The sequence below is a fragment of the Passer domesticus genome, chromosome 3, assembly GCF_036417665.1.
Source record: "Passer domesticus isolate bPasDom1 chromosome 3, bPasDom1.hap1, whole genome shotgun sequence".
Lineage (NCBI taxonomy): Eukaryota > Metazoa > Chordata > Aves > Passeriformes > Passeridae > Passer > Passer domesticus.
The window spans coordinates 115,722,578-115,749,479 of NC_087476.1; the positions used below are offsets into that span (position 1 = coordinate 115,722,578).

Consider the following 26,902-nt stretch of genomic DNA (forward strand, 5'->3'; position numbering starts at 1 on the left):
AGCACTCAGACAAGTGCTGAGCATGAGACCTGCCTGATGCAAGAAGGATCCTGTGGAGCTCTGAGCCCTCTGATTACAAACTCATGTTGGCTGAAGATGCATGTCCTAGTTCTTAAAAGGCAGGTGAGGAGCCTTGGCTAGTGGAGGAGGGGGCATGAATTTGTCAGACTGTTTTAGACTCTCACTTCAGTGGTGCAGTTTAGTCAGGGGTTTGTGCATCTGTGTGTGTGCATTTTGATTTTTAGCAATTATGACATTATGAGGTGATGTGTACCTCGTGCACACACTGCCATTCCAGGTTGGTGTTCAAACCAAGAAGGAAAAAAACCCAACAAAACTCCAATTTTTTACTCATCTGTGAGTCTTTCATACAGACATGCGGTCACAAGGAGGAGGCAGCTTGTTGTGTTAATTAGATCAGAAGCCTGTGATTGTTTCTAGCTGCACTACCCCATCTCATCCAGGTGTCTGCAGCAGCAGTGGATGATCATGTGTGTGCTTATTGAAGAATCAAATAATTCAGCTACCACACTTGACCTGTTTACTGTGCTGGTGCTGTGGGGGTTTTATGCTCTGTGATGTAACTCACTTTTTTGAACAGATGACTTTTGATACTCACTGTGAGGTTCTATGTGTCATATTGAGGACAAAAACTCCTTTAATGATTTGATTTCCTTTCTGTGCCTGGGAGGTTGCTGAACCTTGGTGGTGACATTCCTTGTGGCTGGCACAAGCTGAACTTGAATAAACCCACTCCAGTCATGCTAAGGTGCTTCAGATATAGAATATGGAAAACCTCTGAGGTTTTTTTTTCTTGCTAAAAAGTCGTTGTTGGCATTTGTGGAACCAGTTCATGTGTCTGATGGGGAAATCACCTTCACTTACTGTGTAGCTGCTATTCTTGTTTGCCACTGTGCTCTGTTGCAGTTAAACTCATAGAAATGTCTGTGGTATTAGGACAGGCACCAGTTGGAGAAAAGGCTGGGTCACCTATTGGTAAATTATCACAAGAGCTGTGTACAGCAACACACAAATTATAGGCTGGTTTAGCATCTTTGCTGTGCTGCGCTTGCTTCACTATTATCTTTTGGGTCCCTCTCTAAAAGCTGGAAGTAATTAGGAAACTGCCCTGGCTCTACTTCATTCCTTCATTCTGGTGGATATCTGTAAGGGCATAAAATTAGATCAGCAGGAGAAACTCCTTGCATTCCTGACTGAGCCTTAGAGAAAAGCTGAGGGATGGAAGCCTCAACAAATGTGGATATTGGCTGCACTGTATTTGAAATTCGTATTTAAAGCCATGGCACATTCTTTACTGTTCTTTTTATAAACCTTTTGGCAGGCAGCCTAAGCAAATGGCCCAGCTGGAGTTGCTGACTGTGGCTCCCAGAAGCTCCCATATTTGTTGGGATCCAGCTCCTGCTGCTTGCCTCGCATTGCTCAGTTGGAGCAGCGCCTCCCCCACGCTGAGTCCTTCCCGACATTCCAGCAGCCACCTCCAGCAGCGCTCCCGGGGGCAGGAATCCCGGGCCAGCTGACACTCTCCCTCACAGGAGGAATCCTGGACAAGCTGACACTCTCCCTCACAGGAGGAATCCTGGACAAGCTGACACTCTCCCTCACAGGAGGAATCCTGGACGAGCTGACACTCTCCCTGCACAGGAGGAATCCTGGACAAGCTGACACTCTCCCTCACAGGAGGAATCCTGGACAAGCTGACACTCTCCCTCCACAGGAGGAATCCTGGATGAGCTGACACTCTCCCTCACAGGAGGAATCCTGGACAAGCTGACACTCTCCCTCCACAGGAGGAAGCCCCAGAACGTGGTCTGTGATGGGATTCTCTGTGACACAGCTGAAGGGGCAGCCTCTGACACTTTGAAGAATGGAGCTCATTTGGTACTGTACAACAGGGTACACTTCTGCAAATACTTCAGGGTAGATGAATTTCTTCCAGAGTGAGGAAAATGCTACATGGTTTGCTGAGGCTCAGAAGCCTTGGCTTGCTTGGATACACGGAGCTCTGTGCCAGGATTCTGTGTGCCAGGCCCATCTGGCTCACCTCCAGCCCTCTTACAACACATCCTCAACACCCAAATTATTGCAATTTCTCATTTGCATGAGGTGCACACGTTTGTGCTTTGTTTTCCTCTGGGCTTTTCCCATATCCTGAGCCAAAAGCAGATCTTTGTGCTGGCTAAGTTTCCAAGTGCTCCAGTGTAGCAGTAGGCCATGTTCTTTGTGTCTCTTTTTACAGAGGTCCAGTTCCCAGCTCTGCTTGCCCACACATGCTGGCAGCACAACTGAAGCTTTCTTGTGTCTGTTCTACAGATAATCTGGTTATGAGTGTTTGCAAGCCTTTTGCTTTTGGAAGCCTTCTCTTCAAGAAGACAAGGCTTCAAGTCTGCTGCTGCTTCATCCCAGCAGCAGCAGACCACAGAGTTTTCACCTGGCTTTTGCTAAAAGTGAGGTGAGAGGCAGAAGATTTAGGGAGAAGGGAGCTCCATCCCAAGTCTATTGACTACAAAGAAAAGACACCCTTTATTGTCTCAAAACTGCAGCAGTGTAAGGAAATGCACACTTTTAATTCCAAATGAAGCCAGGGTCACGTGTCTTATCTGAAATTGGTCTTGCAAATTCCTTCTCTGTCATATCTAGACAAGACTTCTTGAAGGATTCAGACAGTCACCTGTCTGTAACAGCTGCAAGTGCCTGTTTCAGATATTTCAGAAGTACAGAAGTTGTTTTTTTTTTTCTGAGGACAGCTGTCTGAAGGATAAAAACAGAAAGGAAACAACTAAAAGTGGAGAGACTGAAGATTGGGTGATTATAATGGAACATTCTTCCCTATAATTTTTTGGTTCTTGGGTAAAGTCCTGACATTTTCTCTGTATCCCACATCCTGCTGGTTAGAATGGAGCATCTCAGCTGCAGCCAACACAACTTAAAGTGGAAATAGGTGGGACTGTAAATAGCCAAGAAGGAGAGAGGGAAATTTTTGTATCTGCTCCCAGGCTCTGTGGTTAACTAAGTGCTGGTTAATAATTAATGAAAGCACTCTTCTCAAAAGTGATGTTGAAGATAGAATTCTAGAAGTCCAACGTATGGTATGTCATCAGATGCTCCTAAATAAAACAGGAGCCAGATTTTCTTGCTGTCTCATCCTTGCTGCTGTGTGGTTGTGAACCTCCCAAAAGGGTGAAGGTTTGTGATAGAAGTTAGGGCCTGGTTTAGAAGGGTACCTATCTGTTCTGCATCTTAGATGTTCATTGAAATTTCAAAAAAAAAAAGTTGCAGTACAGGAGGAAGACTGAGAGCTGAGAGATATGTATTTTTGTACACAGCTGGCCTCCCTTCTGTATGAAAATCTTTCATGCATTTGGTGCTGGTTTATGCTTGGATTTTCAGACTGATTGGCTTTTTTATAGCCTGCTCTCCTGAAATGTAAAGCAGTAAGTTGCTTCTTTCAAGTGAAGATGTTCCATGTCAAAACTTATTGGAATTCTAAATAGTTTTTTTTTTCCCTAAGGCAAATTATCAGTATTTTTCCCCTCCATCTACAGAGACAGAGAAATAAAACCAGCAGCTCTCCCCACAGATGAAAATGGAAAAACCAAATGATTTAAAGAATTGCTAAGTACCATAATTTGGTTGCAGGCATTGAAATTCTTTATGATAGGATTCTAGATTTAGAGAATGAAGTAGGGTTATCTTGTTCTTTTATATTTCAAATCTGTAGCTTCAAAAGTGTTCCTGAAATAGGAAAACTTAATTCCCTTTTGAGATGGGAAATCAGAATCTGCTGGAAAGAAAAGGGCAAAAATTGAGAAATAAATCAATTGAGCACCTTTAAGAGGAATCATTTAAGTTATCTATCTTCTAAAAGAAAATGAGTAGAGAAATTAGGAGAATTGCATCATCTGTGTTCTGCACTGGGTTCTTCTGCTCAGTTTGTGTGAGATATTGCTTAAACCCTCTTTGCCTCTGGTTTCTCTGAAATATTAAGTATTGCCTTCTGATGACTGCAAAAAGCTTTATGGGCCACAAAAGAGTTGGGGTGTTAAAAATCTTCCACTAGGATAAAAATGCAGGGCTGGCCCTTAGCTCCCTGAAGCCTGTACAAGAATTCCTTGAACTCATGAAGTACAAATGTGTCTGTACACAAAACCACCTAACAATGCAGGCTTGGCTGAAAAAGAGCTCTTGGTTCTTTGGATGCTTGACTGGAGTTTGTCCCTTGGTGTTTCTGCTCACCCCTTCCCTGTGCTGCACTCCCTCTGATCACCTGCAGTGGATTGAACTCCTGCTGCAAAGGATTATCTTTCATTTAAGAAGGTGATGAAAGTCATCATTTCAATCTCTTTTCTTGTTCATCATATCCTCAAAACTGCAGACATTCCATTATTAAACACAGGGAGGGCACCATCATCCTCAGCATCTTTAAACCCAGTCAGGAAGGGTTTTGGAAACCTGAGCTTTGGGTCACACCTAGCCAGGGGAAGGAGCTGTCACCACTCAGCACAGACCTGTTTATAAATATCTGTTCTCCAGAAGACAGCTGACAATTGTAATGGGGCTAATTCTTCTAGCAGCACTGGCATAACACCATCAGGGCTGTCTGGCACTGCACAGGGTATTTCTTCCATGAAGGAAAACTAATCCTGAGCAAGACAGTTTTAGTGTGACTTATGTTCCTTGAAGTGCTATTACAGCAAGTAAAACAAGCAGCATCATTTCTCAGTGGTTTAAAATAAGCTACACTGAAATCAATATGGATTTATTCCCTGTCTCTTTCCACTGCTCTTGCAGACAAAAATGTATCTTCATTTAGTGCATAATATGTATTGCACTTGCTGTAAAACAGAATTGTACATTTGATTGACTGCCTTGAACCTCAGTCCTGCCCCTGAGCAATTGCAGCTGACTCAGGGGACCCTTCATGGATCTAGAGCTAACTCTGATGCTAGGCTTAACACATCCTATTTTCTATTAAATGGTGGTTTCACTTCCTTTTTCTTATGAAAGTGTGAGTTCTATTCATATTTTTTTTCCATTCACGAGCTGAGTAATGCCTGACATTTTTGTTTAATGTATATGAAGTCCTGTCTTGTTGTGTAAGATGTCCAAAGGCTGCATATGGTGACTTGGATTTTTCAGGACATTATGGTTTGCAGTTTGAAAATCAGAAGTCAAATTTGGTTGTAGTGGGAATTTGTTTATCTGGAGCTGTATGAGAAGATTATGACCTTACTTGTATTTTTCCATACCAGAAGCAGACACTTTTCAAAGCACTTCAGCTGGGGAGGAAGAGTACAAGTTGTTTATTTTCAGTTGCATCTGCATGGTTCCAAACCCCTTATCGAGACTCTTAATGAGCTATAACTGGATAATTAAAAAGCAAGGTTTAGGTCAGCTACTTCTGGTTTCAGCGTGGGATAAATGCATGGTTTGGAGCAACTTAATGTGGCAGGGCTTTTAGGACAGTTTTAGTTTTTTTGAGCAGAGACTTTGGGGCAACTTTGGGCCAGAAATTGGTGCTTCATTAAGAAGTGGCCCTATAGCAAAATATAATGTTTTGAGCATCAAAGTGTCACCATATTCTGTGTTATGCTGAAGGCTGTAGCTACTCTTTCAGAGCCTTATTCTCAAGAAACAGCTCAGCCAGCCCAAGAGCATCACACTTAACCTTTTTAGAGAAAATTCCCTGGCTGAATGGCAGAGACATAAATAAGAACAACTGTAACAGAGCAGGGACTCATTTTGTACTGCATATTGTTATTATTATTGCAATAGTCTGATATGCAGCTACTTGCTAACAGAAATGTTAAAACTATTAAATGTTAAAACTGTTAAACTATTTCTGGTTATCTGTACCAAATAATTGCCTGTAACCAGTATCAGAGAGTATCAGAAGTGAATCTGGATTCACTCAAGGTGCTTGTCAAATCCAGATTTCAGGCTCCTGGGAGAGTTGCTCCCTACAGGATGAGATGCAGATGCTACCACTGGCTCACAGACAGTTCATTAGTGTCAAACCTTGCACTAGAGGTGGTGGGATTGGCTGTGTTTTGCTAAAACCAGAGGGTTATTTTGAAAAGGGAAGAGGAACTGAGGGCAGGTTTTACAGCCACTGTATAGTTAATTTCATACTTTTTCACTTTGTTATAGTATTTCACTGCATTTTTATTTAACTGCAGGTAAGTAGGTGATGAGTAACAGCTACTGATAGCTGTGGGCTTAAGGTTTGAGAAGTGTGACATCAAAATTCAGAACAAAAACTGCTGTATATCAGGTATTTGTCTTTTTTTAGCTCCTAAAATCTAGACCTTTTAGGTCCAGATTTGTCTCTCTTTCAGACAGTAGCTTATCAAACCCTGAAGAAAATTACCTGGTGTGCAGGGCAGGACAGAGCAGACTTGTGCAGGAGGGTGTGCAGTGGTGCCTTAGAGGCTGTTCCTGCCAGAGGTGAGCCAATTCCTCCTGAATGAGGATCTCTCTTTCACCATCCTGCTCCTGAAACAAGTTTGGGGAGAGTCTTCTCCACAGAGTCTATTTCAAAGGGAATGATTTTGTGTTTTCCTCTAGAGTGTTCCAAACAGACTGGCCTGCATCACACACCATTTTGCAAATGTGAAGACAAATTTTGACTGAATGAAAGCATTTGCAAGTTAAGCGTGGAATTAGTGCTCACCACTGTTCTGGAAGCAAGTAGCTGTCTTAACTGAAGAACAGCTTGAGGATCAAATCTTGCAGGGAGAGCTGAGAGCTCCTCTGCCTTGCTCTACTGGCACCCAGGTGCAGCAGGCAGAGGAAAGGAGCAAGAGGTTTCACCTCTGCTCAGAAAACTGACCCAGGCTGGTCCACAGCCCATCTGCCCTGATGATTTTCTGTCAGAGTTGGTGGTGGCTCTCAGCACTAGGATTTGAATTTTGACTCTCCAGCAGGAGAGTCCATTGCCTCCTGTGAAGCAAACTGCATGGTATGCTTGAGTCTAAAGCCTTGTGGGATGGAGCATGGATCTGCTGAGCTTCTGATCTTAGCTTCTCTTTCAATTAATATTTTGAAATAATACTAATCCATGCAAGTGTTATTGATAGATTGTATTTCCCTGTGCTTTCAGAAGTAGAGAAGGACATCAGAAGTGACTGGAGAACAAAACCACACTAAGATCAGTCATCTGGAGATGGATTAAGACCTGTTTGAAGCTCAGCTGCACACACTAGGGACAGGAGCTGGTAAAGCCACACAGCCCTTCAATTTTCTTTGAGCAGTTTGCCTTCAATCTGACCTCTGTGACAGATGGAGTACAGAATTGATAGGTTCTGAGCTGATGATTCTCCTAGCTGGTGCCAAGCAAAATCTCCATTGTTAAAAGAATTAAAAGAATCACACAGGAGTTACTAAAAATATTAATTAATTTTTCTTTTAATTTTGAATTCATAATATTTTTATCCTTTAGTAAGAGGTATTTATAACACCCTGCCAAAGCAGTGCAAAGCCACAGTGTGTTGAGCCTACCCAGGGCTATGACTTAAGAGTACAAATTCAGTGCAGAGGTAGCTGGGGCTGCAATTACTCCTACCCAGTCCCATCTCCTGGGCTGAGCTACAGGCACCTGTGTCTTTTAGCTGCTCCTCACATATCCCAGGAGCCTGGCACAGGGCAGTCCAGCTTCTTCACAGCCAGGAAGCTGCTTCAGAGCCCAGGCTGGAAGAGAAAGGCAGCCAGCAGAAGGCAGTTTAAAGATACTGTAGCTCATCAATGCTGATTGATTGATGCACTTATGCAAGTTGGGTCCTGCCAGGCTGCTCCCTACTCTTTATGTGAGGAACTTCATACCCACAGCAAATCAAATTTTACTGCTGCCATGAAAAGAAAAAGCCTTTCATAACAATTTTACTGTTACTAGGTACGTTAGTTGTTGTGAGGTCTATTTTTCAACCTCAAAGCAAGAGTCAAAAATCCTACAGAACATGTTTCAGAAGTTACTCAAGCACTCTTCATGCTACTTTATTAGCCTAGCTGAACAAAAAAAACCAAAACCAAACAAACAAAAAAAAAACCAAAAAAAACCAAAAAAAAAAAAACCAGCCCAAAATCTGTTGGTCCCCATGGCAGTATCTCATGAAGATACACTGTATTTTTCTTTCTGTCCTTGCTCACATCTGGTCAACAATAAGATCTAATTACGTGGATTACAGCAGACTTAGTAAGCCCTGTACAAGTGCTAAGCTAGAAGTAATTACCCTGCTGTTTCTTAGGGAAGTTATTCCCCTTTCTTTTTCCAGAGTTGCTCTTTCTCTACTTTGTCAACAAATTGCAGAATATCTTTAGCAAGAAGTTCAGGTTCCTCGAAAGCTGCAAAGTGGCCACCTCGAGGCATGAAGTGGAAGGAGACAATGTTGGTGTATTTCTTCTTGGCCCAAGCCTGGGGTATGTGCAGGATTTCATTAGGGAAGGCAGCAATGCCAGTGGGTACCTGTACTGTGAGCCTGAGAGAGGAGAGAGAATCACTGTCATCTTCTAAACACTTAAATCTGCAACAAATCAAAAGTCCTGAGGAAATGTTCCCGAACAGTTGGGCAAGCTCTTTTTAGGCATTAAAAATTTGACTTCCAGATCCTAAAACTGAAGAAAACACTATAATTCCTGAGGGGGAAAAAAAAAACCCACCCTCTCTTTTGTTTTTGCATACAGTGATATCAAGGAAATTTTGCAGGGGGTCCAGGGCCTGAGGCTCAGAAGCATGGGAAGGGAGAGGAGAGCCCTAGGAGTTGGTGGGCAGCAAATTTCATCTTGCTGCACATAGGGCTCAAATTGATGGGCAAGCACACAATTTTATAAGAGTGGAGAGAGATTTACAGAGAAGATAACCACTAAAACATGCTAAGCCTGGCAGGACAACTGGAGAATAATTACTTAATAGGGGGGAGAAGAGAGGAATACTGATAATCTAGACTAGTTCAGAAGCTACATTTCTATATGTGGGACTATACTTGTAAAATAGTTCTTGCTTTTAACTGGCACAAATGCACATTACAAAACATTCTTCACATTAGGAAGTGTAAGGAAGCAACTGGATGTGAGGGGTGTGAATGATCTGTGCTTGTTCTAAGAGCCACATTTTCTAGGTTTGAATATCCCATACACATAAGCTGCATTGTCAGAAGTGACAGACTTTAAAATGTAGACACAGAAAGTGTTGGGCATGTAGCCACTGGGAGGCTGAGGTCAGAACTTTACACAGGACTCTGAGACTGTCCTCTAGGCACTTAGAAGCTCACACAGCTCATCTAATGCAGGCAGAACCAGACAAGATACTGCCCACAGCATAGCCACAGCAGCTTCAGGAACTGAGTCAGCTTCCTGGGAGCATCATTTCACAGCTAAATAAACACCATGGCACTAAGCTGTGGGTGAAAATACCTCTGGGCAGGTTTAAGCCTTCACTCTTACTCAGGCTGACACAAGTACATGCAACCAAGCTGCTGTCTGAAGAGTCTGAGCAGCAGCAGGCACATCAGTCTCACTGACTCCTCAATGATGCAGTTTGTCAGCAGGCTGAAGCTGCTTCCAAAGGACTTAAGCTTTTTTGCAGAAAGAGGCAAAGTGTGTCCAGAAAAGTACTAAAACTACAACCAACTAAACTAAACCAAACTGACTGTGTGACTCAGTCACAGACTGATTTAGTAACTGAAATAAAATGGGGAAGTACATGGCTACACCAAGAATGGGAGGCCCTCAAGCAGTGCCTCCAGTCAGATCTCCTCACTCAGGGCTCAGGATTCCTACCTAAGCAGTGTTTTCCAAGCACATCAGCTACCTGCTCTGTCTGGCAGAGGAATACTGTGAGAGCAGTGTTTTTCTTCAGCATTCAGGAATCTATAAGGCATGCAACTGTAAAATTAAAATCAGGGCAAAATATTTAAGGAGAAGAAGCCACACTTACTTTTCATGTTTCTGTGTGCCTATCCCCTTCTGCAAGTTTTCTTTGTAGAAACGCATGGAGGAGACAATGCAGCCTGACACCCAGTAGATCATGATATTGGTGAGCAGATCATCCAGGCTGAACTTCCTGAAAAGGCAAACCCAAGAGATTGCTTAATTAGAACTGAAGAATAATTTGCATCACTTTAGCAGGGACTTGACTTTGGTTTGGTTGTAAGGGGAAAAAAAATATAGAAATAAATAGTGATTAAGAGTGGAGAGGTGAAGTTATTACTCCCCCTCTGTCTGCCAGTGACCAATTAAGGATGCTAAAGGCTTTCAGACGTAAACTGGGAAGTCACATTTTAACTCCTACATGGAAGACAGATTCCAACAAGCACCTTATGCTCCAGCATGGCTGTCTCTCCTGTCCACAGACTGGGAGGGTGGGAGCAGAACAGCACAGGCAGCAGCTTGTGCCATTTATTAATGATAATCTGAAATGCTACTGTGAGCCCTCAACAGAGCCCTCACACACCAGCTTGTGCTGTAAACAGTGCATGTTTCATATAAATTTATTAGCTGTATGTAGGGCAAACATTCCATGCAAATCTGGGCCTTTCCATAGCATGCCCCCTCTCTCCATTCCTGCCAGGTAGTTCTCAAAGAGGATTTCAGCTCTGGTTTCTGTTGCACACTAAACATAATCCTTTATTAGCAAATGGTAGGTAGATGAAGCTGTAACAATCAATCCAATGCCAATTCACAGGGAGTTAATTGTTAGTATTACAATGAATCATGAGCTGCCAGCATCTTAATGTGGGTTAAACTTTTGGATTTTGTGCCCTAATGCGATTCTTCCCCATAAGTCAGTTTTTAATATCCAGGAGTTGCAGGGTGTATTTCTTTCCTAGGAGATGGAAGTGGGAAGGGAATCCATCAGCCTCCATGGCCTGTTTGCCTCTCTGTGTGCTGGAGTGCAGCCCTGCACCAGCTGTGGTCACTGCAGGCTCCCTGAGGTGTGAGGTGGCCACATCAGAGAAACCTCCTCAGCTGTGACCCTGGGCTCAGTCACCTCATGCAAAATGGCAGGGGAGAAAGGGCTTACCTCTCTAGCCCTCCATCCTCTAGGTTCTGGAATTCCATATCAGTCCATGAGGAAAACTTCTCCAAGATGTATGCAGCCAGTCCCACAGGAGAGTCATTCAAACCACAGCCTGGAAAGGAGGAGGAAAATTTACCTCTAACTGATATCCAACTACAGAACTCAGAGTGTTAGAGAAGCTGCCTGTTATAATATAGGGGATGTAACTTTACAAAGCTGTTCCATCAGCTGCTTTCTTAAATAAATAAAATAGTACAATGAGTTGGAGCCATTTCATGCCAAATCATAAACTGGAAGTGTCTGCAAATGAGCAGGCTCCAAATTAGCTCTCACTGAACATTTTTTGAACTGATGTAACAGTATTGGATTTCTGCTGGCTTTTCTTTTTTTCTGGTAAGCTAATAAGATTAAGCTCTATGTGCCAAGGAGGGTTTGCTTCCATTAATCTGGAAGTTGTCATGTATTAAACAGCATTACAGAGCCAAACCCCACATGCCTACACATGACCAGGAGGATTTGCAGCATTATCTAACAGCAAAAACATTTTAAGGATTATTAGAAAGTCATTAAGGAACTGCAAGGCTCTGCTAAATGGTCCATCTTCTGAATTAGCAATAGCAAACTGCTTTCATGTAGAACAAGCCTTCATATAGATTTTATAGTTTGCTTTTCTTGGACACAAAGAACACACCTGCACTTGGAGCTTTGATCACACCATCCTAGTGCTGTGAAATACAGGGACTGTAAATTGTCCCAGCTTCTCAGTAAAACATGAGAACAAGCTGTTCCCAAGGAGCAGCAAGTTCCTTGGGAACAGCTTTGAAGTTGAATTTGGGAATTTGGTGGAATTAGAAGTTCCACCCTTGCAACCCAGCCTTCCAGGAAGGTGCCTAACACTGCAGCTGGCACAATTTCACCAGTAATTGCAATTTAAGCATGACAGTGGGATTTCAATTATTAAGCAACCACTCTTGATAACTGAAATAGCAAGTGTTTGAAAAAGTTCTGTTGAGCACTTTCCAGATGTGCTGGACTGGTAAGGACAAGAATCAGCCAGAATTCTGATTGAGAAGGAGCATGGCTTAGACATCTTTCAGATATCAGCTTCCCTCTCTTTCCTAAAGAACAAAAGACTGGCAATTTTTAGAAACCAAAACTCAACAAAAGCAAAATTATTTTAAATCCATACAATTATCCTTTTGCCTACACATTTAAGAATATACCTGCCTCTGTAGGTAAGCTTATGGAAAACCATTAAGAAATATTTCCCTTAGCTATATTTTTAATAAAATCCGTCAGTGAATTGCTACTGCACCGAACTAAAATGTAGTCAGTACTCTTGACTCAGTTGTCCAATTCAGTCACAAAAGATGTTTTTAAAATAGAAACACTTAATACTCAGATACTTGAAGCAGTTAAACCATCTGAGTGACTAGCTCATGTAGAAAGAACATTCACAGCTACAATTTTTTTTCCTTGAAATCTGCAAGTGATTCAGAACACTGAGTGAAAGTGAAATTTGATTTTATTTCTCAGGTATTACTTATCACTATAATAAATAAGCTACATTGTGTGCTGAGACAGCTAAAAGCTTCTTGTAGTTTACATTACTTGAATGTGATCCATTCTCTGAGAAGAAATTGTCTTTTGCTCTCAGCAGAGCTGCATTTGAAATGGAATTACAGTCCCCAGTGATAGCAGAAGTGGAAAAATATAAACCAATCTATTTTATTTATGAAAACTGGAAAATGAGGTTAGTGGTACTTGGAGCATGCTCAGTTTGGATGTGCAGATACACTGCAAAAAAACCCCTATTTTCTGCATATTTTAAGCAGTACATTTTGTTTCTATGAAAGTACAACTAAAGTGAAGAGACTTAGGTATCCCGAGCTCAAAAAAGGTTGTGGGGTTTTTTATTGTTTGTTTGTTTTACCAACAGTATCTGGTTTTGTAGTCTGTATGTGAGCATAGCCAAACTCAGAGAAGATCTTGTAGAGGCATTTCTTCAAGAAGGGGAACATCCTCCTGACATCTTCATCCTGGAATCCAAAGAGCCCTGGGAAGTACCGGCCCAGCAGGACGGAGAGCAGGTGAGAGAGCCCCAGCTTCGAAACCAAGACCATGTTTAAATGGAGACCCTTCACATGGCTAAAGACAAAAAAAAAACAACCCACATGTTAACAAAAAGTTACCAAAATTTAAAGTTTGTGTGTTTAGAATCATAGAATATCCTGAGTTGGAAGGGACCCACAAGGATCATCAAAGTCCAGCTCCTGGCCCTTCACAGGCCAGCCCCAAAAATCACACCATGTGCCTGAGAGTGTTGCCCAAACACTTCTTGAACTCTGCCAGGCTTGGTGCTGTGACCTGTAACATTTAAAATGTCATTAACAGAAATGGACATACTTGAATTCCAGCCTGTTAATTACATCATGGCCTCAGCTGCCCTTTGTAGTGTGGCTTTTCACACAAAAACGACAAGTCAAAGGGACAACTGTCAGTAATCAGCACACACTCCAGGGCACTAAGCCACAAATCCTCCTTTTTTTTTGCTTTACAAGTACTTGTCCCACTCCAGACCTCAGTGAGGCCACTACAAAACTGCTGCACAACTGTTTGAAAAAAAAAAAAAAACATTGCATATGGGGGTTTTTTAACTAAGGTATGTAATTTTGGATCTTTGCTTAACACTGAGCACCAAAGGGAGAACCTACACAGCGAGGACTTGGACAGGAACTCCCAAGTGCACAGGAAATAATTATTGACAGAGTAAAACAGCTGCACCAAGGGGGTACTCACCTGGGAGCTATCTGGGCCAGGCTGGTGCAGATGAGCCAGCCACAGTCCCCACCCTGGGTGTAGAACTCATTGAACCCCAGCCTGAGCATCAGTTCATAAAAAACAGATGCAGCACTCACAGAATTGAAGCCTGCATTGAAAGAAAAGAACGCTTTTGTTGCATTAATTCCACCCACACTTCTGACCCTGCAGCACTGATTCTCCACATCAAGGCAAAGTTCCAGCTCCTCCAAAGCTCTTCCAAGTCCTTTTCTCCTTGCCTGACTGTATGCATGCCCTTGCTTAGCATCCAAGCACAGGGAGCAAGCAGGAACCATGAGGAGGACAAACTCCAGCCTTTGCTGCAGACCTCTCCACTGCTCTGAATGCTGACCATAAAAACTGTAACCAGGGAAGCAGAGAAAAGCAAACCCAACCTTCTCCACATCTGCACATGCAATAAAATACTAAACTCAGTATCACTTTAAACACTACCTTGCCTCCATTTGCTGCAGTTTGTGTTTGTGAAACTCAGAGCATAAGGGAGCAAGCAGGTATTTGGCTGCAATCTGCCATGTGGGCACATGGACTGCTCTGTTTCAACTCTTCCTTCTCACCTACCTGTACAATGCTGTCGAATATGGATACAAAACACCAAAAAGGAACAGTAATAAATTAAATTTACCATGCCTGCTCACTCACAGACAATTCATGGATGCAACTACAACTCTTGAGTTGTCACTTCATAGCTTTTTATGGTTCTTTTTAAATTATCTACACACTGCTCCAGGAAGTAGCAAGTGATGTCACCCCAAGTCACTCCCTCATGTCCCTCATCCCACACAACACGCAGGATCTCTGTTTCCTCACTGGGAAAACAAGAAGTGTGTAACAGGAGTTGCTGTTCTGCTAACAGAGGCTGCCTCACTGTGAGGCTGGGCTTGTGGGGGTTCAGTTTCTTCTCCTGTCATACCTTGTTTGTGGGGTGCTTCTGAGAAACCATAACCAGGGATGGATGGGCAGATGACTTCAAAAATGTGCTCATCACCGAGGCCGTGGCTTGCAGGATCCGTCAGCAGAGGGATAATTTTGTAAAACTCGTAGAATGAGCCCGGCCAACCATGGACCATTAACAGTGGCTTTGCAGCCTGGCCTTCAGGCAAACAAGGAGGCTTTACATGAACAAAATGGATATCAATGCCTGTAGAAATAAAATCATTCATTAGCACGCCCAAATTTACCATGACACTGAAACTAATCACAGAACAGATTAGGAATAAAGGCATTTTTCCTGTCCTTTTTCTTGGTGAGCATGCAAACACAGTGCACCTCTCTGGACACATTCATCCAAGGACCTTAAAGTACTTTATAATGGGCAATTAAGCATCACAGCAGCCAAATGAGGTTGGCTATTTCTGTTTTAAAATAAACTGGCAAATTAAGACATAGGAGTGAAGCAATCTACCAACGGTAGCACAGTGACTCACACAGCTTACAGGCAGAGGAGACAATTGCATCATTTAGTCCAAGTGCCCTTAAATTTTACCCAAATGTCCCTACATGGCACAGGATGGGCTTCAGTCAGGCAGAGATTTTTCTTCCTGAAAGGCCCACAATTGCAGCTTGAAGGCACCAAGAGATAAGGAATCCATCACAACGTGCAGCTGTTTGTCTGGGGGCATGAATCACTTTCCTCATTTTGTGCATGCCTTACTTTCCATTTGAATATGTCTGGCTTCTGTCCCCAGCCACCGACTCTCAATGCTGCACAAAAGGAATTTTTAAAGCCTTCACTAAATATTCTCTGTCTCTGGAAGCCTCCTGTAATCAGGTCACACATCTTAACTGCTGGTAAACCAATCATGCCAAATTGAGGATTTTATGTCTTGCTAAAAGTGAGTTAAAGTCTTCATTTTTGTAGTTCTTTCCTACCCTTTGTCCAAAGCTTTCAGTACCTCTCTGAGTGAATAAACCAAGACAGGAGCCTGTGTTCTAGTACCAGTCTCCAGTTTGATCAGTAAAAGGTGAAATCAGCAGTGTGGTTTCCATTTTGGCTCTTTCCAGCAGGAAAGCTCCACACAGCATTGCACTACCTGCTTCAGGTGAGCTGCTCTTCCTCAAACTAACTCAGGGCTTTGTTTTCCAGGAAACAGGAATTTGTTCCCAGCAGAGCCTGACTGCCTCATTTCTTGATGAATTTAAGCATGTTTTACTCACATCAACTCCAGTTCACCAGCAATCCCACCGTCTTTCACTGACTTGAGCTTTCCCCACCCTTGACACTCCTGTGAATCTCTGCACTCTCTGAAAAGCTTTCAAGTGATGACAGAAGGTAGGAATCTGATACACAGCATGTTTGACCTTGTCTTTTCATATCTCCTCTCTGTAATCTTTCCCAACACTGAAATTTCCCTTCCCATTGCTATACATAGTGCATTGTCCTTAGCTGCTTCTCCCTTTCTTGTCTCAGACGGTGCTTTTTTTCTTCTTTTTCAAGGGAAGACTTTCTGGTTTTATCTTTTTCAGCACTAACCATCATTTAAATAAGTGCTTTAAGCTCTAACCACTATGTAGCACCATTTATTGTCCCAAATCCATTTAAAATACCATGTCAAACAGCACCTTTGAAGAACACAGTTATGGGTGCAAGTGAAAACAGAACAAAATACCCTATTAAGGCTAAATTTTGCCATCATGGGTGACAATTGCCTGCTGTGCTCTAGACCTACAAGAGGACCTAAGCACCACCTAAATCAGGCATTTTAAAAAGCCCAGTCTGGCCAAGCTCCAGCACCAGCAGACCTTGGCTGAATGAACTCCTTGGAAAGAATGAATGAAGAGGAACCATTCCCTCACACCGGCAGCACACCAGCCCCAGGGGAGAGGCACTGGGAATGCTGAAGAGGTGCAGCAGAGCACATCTGCCCTGCCAGGCTGATGGCTGCACTGTGACAGCAGCAGCTGGGCAGCCCCATGGAGCACCAGGAGACATCTGTGGCAATTTTTGCATGACTGCATGCAAGGCAGGCAACATGTGTACGTCTTAAGATCCACTTCTGCTCCCAAACACTCGTGCTTGGCTCCTGCTAACACCAGCTGACAGCCTGCTCATGCACAGGGAATTCCATTTGTCATTCCTTGTCCTGAAGGCTTCAGTTACAAGCAAGGAGTTCCCTGCTCCTTCAGCAGTGCTGCCAATGATCCAGACTGTGGCAGCCAGGGAGGGAAAGCCCTGTGACACAAGCAGAGCCTTCTTCCCACCAAGCTCCCTTGCAGACAAATTTATCTATTGCTGGTTATGTTTTAAGGGGAAAAGCAACACACCTTGAATCTTTGTTTTGAATTGTGGATACTTGTTGAGGACTTCAACTTGTTTCTTCCAATTGAACTGGTTTTTCCAGTAGGACACAACCTTCCTGAGATGCACCGAGTTAGTTCCATAATGGAAGCAGCTGTTCTCCAGTGGCTCAGTGAATCGAGCCTGGTCCAGTCTCCTAAATAAATCCTACAGGGAAAGAGAGAGAAGAGACATTAGAAGCACCGGTGTCTGCTCTCTTGGGCTATGTGTGGTCTCTAGTTATTCCCACGTGAAAGGAGAACAATGGGAATAACCTCTCTAATTAGACACCTGTGCCTTTTGCTCCATCAGCTGCTCCAGTCCTTCTCCTCCTGCAGGTGGCCTCCTTCCCCTTCCATTCACAGCTGCTCTCAGCCTTTGTTCTGCCGGGCTGAGAAGCACAGAGGGCAAGCTGCTCTGCAGGCACCGCTGTGGCTTCAGAGGGTAACTCTTGCTGCCTTTCCTGGGTACTTTCCTCACAGCCAGTGCATGGATCTGGCCCAAACCTTCTGCTTTCCCTCCCAAACCCAGGAGTGGGAGGCGATCACCAGGGAACATTCAGAAGGATTTTGCACAGACAGAAAGTTGGTGAAACCAGACTGAAATGGAAGTTTGCCAGTCTGGAATAACATTAGTCACCTTCCCACTGCTCTTCAGGGGTACAGGGGATGCTGGTGACACTGCAAGACCACTCCAAAATCACTCAGCAAGGAAAGACAGCCAAGAGCCCCTTCCTGCTGCAAACAGAACCACAGAGTGGCTGAAAGGCAGGTCTGGAAATCTAATCCTGCTCAATCATTTTAAATTAGAAATTATCCATCTTAGTGTCTGCAGTGTAAGGGGAAAACAGAATGGAGACCAATGTCTTTTGGTATTACTAAGAAGGGTAAGCAAAGTGTTAAAAAACCCAGGCCTTGCTGAGAAATTAGGAATCTATTATAAATTAATAATATGAGCAATCCCATGAGTATTGTTTGAACCATGACTCCACAAAGATCTATGAAATGGTTCAATCCCTGGCTTAAACGCACACAATCAGAATCTTTCTATCCAACAAATTCTGCAACGTATGTGTTTACTGTAATTACCACAGTAATTTAGTGTTGACCAAAGTAGACTATTAATTACAGAAGAATCAGCATCCAACACAGCTGCAAACATAAAGCAGTCAAGAAAATGAGGTATTTGTAATTGCTTTGGAAAGAAAGGGGGGGAAAAAAAGACATTGTTCTTATTCTGGTCTACACAAACTGAGGAAAATGCACAAACAGAAAAACAGAGTTGAGTAATCTGTAATATGATTTTTATGTTCATTAGGCTTTGCAGAGTAGGTTTATTTACCAGCAATCATGCAAGAGCCAGCTGAGAACAAAATTATACAGTGAGATCTGCCTATTCATACCTATCTTCTGAAGCACTGAAAAATCCCTTCCCCCAAGGCCTGCACATCACTGGCACCCTGTTGGTTCAATTTAAAAATTACTTCCAAACACGTTGTACATCATTTGGCCATTTCTTCCTTCCCTTCCCCCAGCACAGAGATTTGCTTACACTCAGCTCTTCCTCTGCAGTCTCCACCTTAAATGGCCTAATGCTTGAGTCTTCTTTAGTCACAGGCTTCTGTCCCCTGCCCCACCACCCATCTCTGAAGGGCAGTGTCTCCTCGTTCTTCTTGAAAAATAAGAAGTAGATGAGGAGAGTCCCCAGGACCAGGAACACCTCGAGCAGCATAATGCCTGCAAGAGAAGAACAGCACTCTGGTGAGCCCAGCCAGCTCATTCACATTCTTTGTGAGGGCTTTTCCCTTTTCAGACAGGATTCCAGCCACAGGATGTGCTGGCACTCACAGGATATCAATACTTCTGTGAAATTTCTGAAATAGAATGTTTCAACCCACCCAAACGAGGAAGAATTGTTTTAAATAAAAGACACGTAATAAAAACAGAGCTCAAAGTAAGTTAAGGAGATAATGTGGCAATTAAATAGTCATTATAATGTAAATATGACATAAATATAACAGAGCTCAATAATTACAATTATACAATTCACATTTAATGCCTTCTCTTCCTCTGCAGTTCTAGATTCCCCACAACTCCCAGGGCACAGCATCTCTTCAGCAAGGTTTCCATGTCTCTTGCTGTAGATTCAGAGGGAAAGAAAAGCAAGACAGAATATAAATACAGAATAAAAAGCCAACAGCATAAGGGCAGCCACCTTGTACCTCCCAGTCAGCCAGGAAGTGGAGCAGGGATATATTTGCACAACCCTTGAACAGCAGTGTAAAGGGCAGTCAGGCCTTCCCTTTCCTTCTCCCTGTGAACTGTTTTAAAGAGAAAACAAAAGCCCACGCTCTAAAATGTGACCACATTGCCAAGTGACAAAATTCTGTCAAGGTGCAGAGCAGCCTGATTTCACAGCACATCTGCATGACCCAGCTGCAGGGCTGCTGTGCTGCAAACAGAACACCCCAACAACAACAAAAAAAGAAAACCATCTTGAATATATTTGGACTGTTTTGTGCTGCAAGTAGAAAAAAACACTTAGACTTGTCTTTAATAATTAATGTTTTCAAGCACGCCTTTAAGTGTAAGAAACCTTAGTAAGGTGGTTTGGGGAACAGTACTGTCATCATTTTAATGCATAATTTTAAAGAATATCATGCTTCAAACACTAATTTGCTGGGGAATTACTAAGACATCAAGTATTTCAAAACTTCTGTAGGGCAAGGATTGCTTATGACCCAGAACGTCTTCATTCTCTCTAGAGCCAGAGGGTTTTGTTGGTTTTGCTGCTGCAGAGTAATTTGATGCTCTGGAATGGCTCAAAGAGTCCTCAGAATGCACCAAATTTACTCCTGGATCAAACCAGGAACTTTAGCACAAGTTAATGGGAATTCACAGGATTAGAACAGGAATGAAACTGAATGGAATCGTTTAAGTGCCTTCATGTGATAGATGTTGTAGTCAACTTCTTGAGTTTAATTTTCTAATGGCTGACAGTAAACAAATAAATAAATAAATGCACAAGTCAAGATAAGCAACCATACAACATCTGTGCAGATTGAACATTTGTCCGGGCACTGTGCAGATTGAACAAGCTAAAAAAAAAAAGAAAAAAAATTTTAATTCTGTTTTTTACACATGCAAGTGCTACAGCCTCGAAAATGCCTGAATCCTCACAGGCTGGAGCTGTAGGGAATGACAGGCACTGAAAAACCTTGATTTATTTGTTTCACTGGTGCTTCCATCATTTCTGCCACTTGTTTTTCTTCACAATGTTATCTGGAGCACAGCACAACACTCTTTTCCCACCTTTACAACACCCAGGCCATAATTCTCCCCAGAATTAAAATGTTTATCCAATTTCAGCTTGCCTCAGCACACAAACCAATGCAGTTTAGGAGCATCCTGAGCACAATTAAATTTTACTGCAAAGCACAACTGGAGGGGCTTCTAGAAACCTCAGAGCACTTTACACTGAAATGATACCTACCACAGCATTTTATAAAATTTCTACTCCTAAGCCTTCGTGGAGAAAAACAGCAGCTTCCCCAAAATCACAACACAACTGGAGCCATGTCTGGACGGGAAAGGTTCATGTGTGAACACCACACTGAAAAATCCCAACTCTTGACCAAGCCCAGAGCTCCCCAGCCAACAGAAGAGCTGCTGTCAGTGCCAGCCCTGTTGTTCAGGCTGGGCTGTCTCCAAAGCAGAGCTCCCTTTGCCCTGGCTCCTGCTGCACCAGCAGCACAGCCCTGGAGCACAGACAGGGAGCAGCTCCCAGCACGGAGCTGCTCTGCCCAGGAGCTGAACCCCCATCAGCCAGAAACCCTCATGTCCACGCCCAGAGCTGCAGAACCATTTCTGCTCCCTACCATCTCCTCCCAAGGACAGTGGAGAAAGCAGAATTTTTGCAGCAGAAGACCTGGGGAGGGATTGTGTGCAGATGTGTGCGTTTTGCATTCACCCTGGAGCACTGTGAACAGGCACCCATTTTTTGCAGTGAATTCCAAACAGACTGGAGGATGAGCTTGTTTACCACCCAGTAGTAAGTGCCCAAACCAGCTTCAGGTCCCACAAGAATCCTGACTTCCACTGCAGATAGCTGGGGCTGGTGACAAATTGCTTTGCACGAGATGTCATCCTGACTGGGAAGAAGCCACCTCTGATATTGGTTGGGGTTTTTTTTTTGCTAATAGAGGGACTCTCTGTATTCAGCTTCTCCCAGTTGCCTTGAAAGTGCCTGTAAAATTCCTGATGATGATGAACACGGGTCCCAGAGCTCCAAAAGTGTCACATTTTCCTGTCTGAAGGGAAGGACCAAGTGCATCAGCAGCATTTGAACTGGCACCAACTCACCCAAGGGAATTGTTTGTGAGGGATGAGCTGCTGGGATGCAGCATGTTCCTGCCAGCAGCTCCAGCCTGGGCCCAGAGGAGGCCACTCAGAGCAGTGATTTCCCAAGTTCACTATTCCAGCTGCTTCTCTGGAGCTCTGGTGTGTCGTTTGAGCAGCACAGAGCAGCCTCAGTTGTGAGGCACCAGAATTTCCTCCGCTAATCACTGCTGGGATCTGTGGGGGAGTGAAAGTTATCAGCTCCTCAACACTTGTTCCACATGCAGCAATACAGCACCATGAACGTGGAAGGACAAACAGGTACAATAACACTTTTCTACCCTCGTTTTCCAGAGATGTCAACAACAAAGTGCTGGTGGTTTCATTGTCTGAAGTCTCTTGATGCAACCACACTGGCACCATGCCTTTATAAAAGAGTGCTTCAAAGGGAGTTCATGTTTTGCTTTGGCTTTTTCCTCTTTTTATGTGACCAAAGGCAAGACCTTAGAAGGAAATATTTCCATTTATTCCATGGTCCTTAGGCTCTGAGACTTTGCTGTACCCCAGAGTGGATATTGTGTACAGACTACACTTAAATACCTTAGACAGTACTTTTATTCTAAAGAGTTTAAGGAGGAATGTCTTTGGTTTGCTGCTTGAAAAACATGTTTTCAAAGAAAAATGTTGAAATGCAATGGGCTCAGTAAATAAACCAAGCTCCTCTTGAAGAAGGCCAAGCACATCTCGTGAAATACTTTTGCAAGAAAACCCCACAACTTCCTTACAGTATCTTACAGCTCCCTATTGGAAACACTCCTGTCACTGTCATATTTTCTGGAAAAATCCCTTGCCCAGGATTTTTCTCCTGGGAAGCTGAGAAGCCTCAGAGAAAAAGGAAAACAATTTTTATCTCATTTGCTTCTCCTGTGTTATGCTACTTTAGAATGTGGAAGGTGATTTTTTCATTGGCTTCATGTGAATTGTTTTTACTTATTGTCCTGTCAAGGGCCAAACTGTGTCAGATCTGGAGGAGAGAGACACGAGTTTTCATTAGTATCTTCTAGCCTTCTGTCTGTATTCTTTCTGTATTCTTTAGCATAGTTTTAGTATAGTATTCTTTAATATAATATAGTATCATAAAATAATAAATTAACCTTCTAAGAACATGGAGTCAGATTCATCACTTCCTTCCTTTGTCTGGGAACCCTGCAAGTACAAGACACTCCTGGTTTTCAGCACCTTTCTGCATTTTGATTTGTTCCCTATCTGTGCATTCACATCAGAGCTAAGGGGTCCACAGGAACAGAGCAATTATTATTTACATCAAAGCTATGTCCTGTCTCCTGCTTTGTCTTCATCAATACACAGGAAGAGATGCCCCAGAGAACACAGCTCTTCATTTTCAGAGAGGTCATCTACGAAAGAGCTTCATGGTAAAATCCCCCTCTCCTTCTATGAGTAACCATCCATCTTAGCCTTGCAGCATTAGAATCCATCTGAAACATGGTTTTGGAGAAATAAGCAACTGTGCAGAACTTAAACTTAATGCTGGAAATGCCTTCTGGCCCAAACACCACCCAGCTGCAGTGAATGATGCGCAGCACCCACAGCTCTGAGGGTGCTACCAAACCCTGCCAGGGCAAAACTGCTGCTGCGTGGCTGAGGCAGGAGCTGTGAGACCCTGCTGCTTTCAGAGCTCATCATGGTTTAGGGTTAATAACATTTTCTCTCCAGGACTGGTTCACCAGCACACTCGGAGGCAGCTCAGAGCACTTGGCACACTCTGAGAGACACAAGGATTATTGATCAATAATTACTCTGCAGGAGAAATAACAGCTCCATTTGGAAGTGATTTTTCTGTTTATTTCTGTTCCCTTACATGAGGTCCCCCATCAGGCTTTACCAAAAACACATCTCTGCTGCAGCACCTTTGTTTGCATGCTTGTTTGCCCAAAGAGCAGCAATTGCAGGCTATTCTTCTCAAGAAAGGAAAAACAGCTCCACTGAAGGACTTTAAAAACTCATGGCACCTGTAACAGAGTCCCTGGGCACTGCCACAGCCTAAAAGGAGCTAAGACATGGCACAGTCCCCACAGCTTCACTCTCAGTCTGTCCCCTACCATCTCCAGGACCACATTTTTGCCATCATGTTGCACCAGAAACAGACAGAAAACCATCAAGTCACTCATAGAAGAAAATCTTCCCACTTCTGTAGTTTATGGAGCATCATGACAAGCTTGAAAATAGCTTAGCAACGCAGAAATTGCTTTGCCTACAAGTGATAACATCTCCCAGGTGAGCATGAAATGCTGCATTAACATCGTAGGGGAGGAGGAGAGGCAGGCATGGGATGAAATAAAGCATCCTACGCAGGAAAGCAAATCAAAGACAGGAAATACAAATCCAACAGAGTTTCTGGCTTGTCTCGATAAGAAATTTAGCATTTACATTTTTTTATTGCCACAGGGAGGTGGCATACAATGCTATCTCCAAAACAGCAGGAAGAGATGATATCATCCTATTTTACTTTTTTTTTTTTTCCTAGACTGTTCACAATCAGAAATTAACCAGTACAGAAGGAACTTAATTAGAAGGCTGCAAGCAAGGAGTGAAGTCATGTCCCCAAAGCAGTGAAAGCACACTCCCTCAGGCCTCCCCCAGGAGTGGGGCATGCTGCTCCCAGCCAGGGTTGGGGTTCCCTGCTGAGGAACACCCCACACCTCTGGCACTGAGGCACTGCTCCCGTGCAGCTCCTCACCTGCTTTGTCCCCTGGCCAACAGGAACAAGCAGCAGGGCCACTTCAGGCTCTGGGGGTGCCCTCTGCATCACCCAGAGCACTTGTCCTTCGAGGCACGTTGTTCCAGAGGAGTGGTTGAGCACCTTACACAGCACATTCCCACCTTATTTTTCCTGCAGTTACAATCAGCTCTCCAGTACTGCACTGAAAATCCACAGGCACTGAGACCCAAGTCTAACTAAGTATAAAAGAAAAGTAGTCTGGGACTAAGTTCACTGCTATGTACTTTGCCTCACCCAGGGGCAGAATGTTACTAACAACTGGCCAGCCAAAGCTCATACCCCAGTCGTTATTTAAAATACTGCACACTGCTTTCTTAAGAGGAAGAAACTCAATTTACAAGAACACAAATCTAAGCAACATTACTTGTTCTTTCAAAGCTGTGCCTTACACGTTATTCTGTGCTGCTTAAAAATGTGATTTGTTTATCTCAATTTTCCTTATTTTGCTTCTATTATGTTTGAACAAACCCACTCTCTTTCGAGAGTCTAAAAAAAACCTTTGGGCTACACAAACACAAACTGACAGAATCCAGCTTGGGATCTGTGTGATGCCCATTAATGTGATCTAATGACTGTGTGCATGATTCAGGAGAAATGAGAGGCACTCTCCATCTGCAATAATTTCTGCTTCAGACTCTGCAGACAGAAAAGCCACAAAAGGACTCTTAAATCAGCACTGTTCAGCCACAATAATTAAGGGTGAAAGAGCTGTTCAAACTACCATAATAATGCATTAAGGTGAGATCATGCAAAGATTTTATCCTATTTATCCTATCCAGCCTCTAGTCTATTAATGATCCCAAATCCCAGCAAGAAGAGGTTTTTTGCACAGGTGCAGAGAAGTGACAACAGCCTGGCATACAATGGAGGGTGAACTCAGCTGAAAGCTCTCTCAAATCCCATCTTCCAGTTAAAAGAGGGAAGGATACCGTGCCAGCAACAAGTTTTTTAAACAATTCTTAGCCACAACATCTTGAGCTTTACTTCAACATTTCACTCCTAGTGTCTGAAAAGAAATTGTGAGCAGCACATGGTTCTGTTTTTGCCTTCCACTGGAGTTTCTAGCAATAATGAGGTTCACCTCCTCATCCTGTGCCAGCATCTGCATTTTACAGAGGAGGTGGAAATGAACCAAAAGAGTGAGATATTACAGATAAGGAAATGAGGTCGAGGTAATTGTTCCTCAGGCCTTGAGGCAAATTTGGGCTCTAATTTTAGCTTCACCAAATCCTCCAGCAGCAAAGAGTAAAAGGTTGCCCTCTTTCCCTGCCACAGTTTTATTGCCAATGTTTTGCCTGCCCTGATCTTTAGATAAGACTTGTTTTCATCCCAAATTTCTTGGTGGTACAGCACAGCATGTCCCCTTCTGTTTACTGCAGGATCTTCCTCAGTCTGAGTCTCTTAAGATTCTTCCACGGAATCAGGGAGTGAAAGATCTTCTCAGCTAGCAGATTTACAAGCTTTTTGTATTAGCACTGTTAGAAAACTGCGTTACTGAAACCTTTAATTATTAAAACATGCAGAATTGATGTATATGTGGTGCTTTAGAGGGGAAAAAAAAGGAGTGCAAGCAGTTTGAGGTAGGTAAGAACAAAGTACATGACAACCCTTCAGTTAAAAGAAGGTGTGGAGATAGAAACGATGAATATAAAGACTGCCAGAGGAATTTTCTGGCAAACTGCAAGACAGATGAGGTGCACATTGTGAATTTCAATTAGGAGCACGACTCCAAGTAGTCAGGGCAGCATGAATGAGAATGTGCTCCTTGCCCCATGATGTGAGACTCCCTCCTTCCTCTGGGATGCAAGATGACCTCCACCTTCTGTGATGCCAGACTTCCTCTTACCTCTGTCACACCAGTGTCCCTCTTACCTTTAGGATGACACTCCATCCTCCAGTAGTGAAGATTTCCTGCTTTTTTCTGTGACATCACATTATTTCTTTCCTCTGTGATGTCAGACTCTCTTATCTCTGAGACAATTTCTTCCTTTCTCAGCCATGCCAGACTCTTTCCTTCCTTCAGGACACCACATTCCCTCTATGATATCCAGCCCTGTGATGTCAGACCCCTCCCTCCCTCAATGATGACACTTTCTTCTTCCTTCCTGATGCCAGACTCGCTCTTACCTCTGTGCGACCCTCTCTCTTTCCTCCATGACAGCAGATTCCCTCTCACTGCTATAATGACAGCCTTCCTTCCTTCCTTCCTTCCTTCCTTCCTTCCTTCCTTCCTTCCTTCCTTCCTTCCTTCCTTCCTTCCTTCCTTCCTTCCTTCCTTCCTTCCTTCCTTCCTTCCTTCCTTCCTTCCTTCCTTCCTTCCTTCCTTCCTTCCTTCCTTCCTTCCTTCCTTCCTTCCTTCCTTCCTTCCTTCCTTCCTTCCTTCCTTCCTTCCTTCCTTCCTTCCTTCCTTCCCTTTTCCATGTGTGATGCCACACTCCCTCTTACCTCTGAGGTGTCCAAATCCACTGTACCTCTGTGATCCCAGACTCCTCCCTTCCTCACTGATGCCAGATTCTCTTCTTCCTTCATGGTGCCAGACTCTCTCTTGTGTGTGTGAGACTTTCTCCTTCCTCAGTGTGAGATTATCTCAATCCTCTGTTATGTCCAACTTTTCCACA

The 26,902-nt window shown here is 43.4% G+C and overlaps 1 protein-coding gene and 1 long non-coding RNA gene across 6 annotated transcripts; one reads left to right on the plus strand and one right to left on the minus strand.

Moving 5' to 3' along the window:
• The first annotated feature begins 84 nt into the window (after positions 1–84).
• Positions 85–17,350, plus strand: LOC135297629 (uncharacterized). 2 transcript variants are annotated; one of them, XR_010359556.1, is made up of 8 exons: positions 85–123; positions 692–803; positions 1,343–2,470; positions 6,340–6,465; positions 7,121–7,235; positions 8,289–8,433; positions 12,972–13,122; positions 15,957–17,350. It is a non-coding gene; the product is annotated as an uncharacterized LOC135297629 (long non-coding RNA). The 2 variants fall into 2 exon arrangements; XR_010359555.1 differs by lacking the exon at positions 85–123 and having other exon boundaries at positions 155–803.
• On the minus strand, positions 7,410–26,854 carry EPHX1 (epoxide hydrolase 1). Of its 4 annotated transcripts, none has more exons than XM_064415378.1 (9): positions 26,730–26,854; positions 18,699–18,883; positions 17,135–17,315; positions 14,784–15,011; positions 13,832–13,961; positions 12,966–13,180; positions 11,036–11,144; positions 9,950–10,075; positions 7,410–8,492 (listed from the first exon to the last, which is right to left on the minus strand). In XM_064415378.1, exons 2-9 carry the CDS (start codon positions 18,876–18,878, stop codon positions 8,267–8,269), a joined length of 1,395 nt encoding a protein of 464 aa, XP_064271448.1. In that variant the 5' UTR covers positions 18,879–18,883; positions 26,730–26,854; the 3' UTR covers positions 7,410–8,266. The 4 variants fall into 4 exon arrangements, with proteins under 4 accessions (XP_064271448.1, XP_064271447.1, XP_064271446.1 ...); XM_064415377.1 differs by lacking the exon at positions 26,730–26,854 and adding an exon at positions 26,131–26,439; XM_064415376.1 differs by lacking the exon at positions 26,730–26,854 and adding an exon at positions 19,362–19,419.
• Between the last annotated feature and the right edge of the window lie 48 nt (positions 26,855–26,902).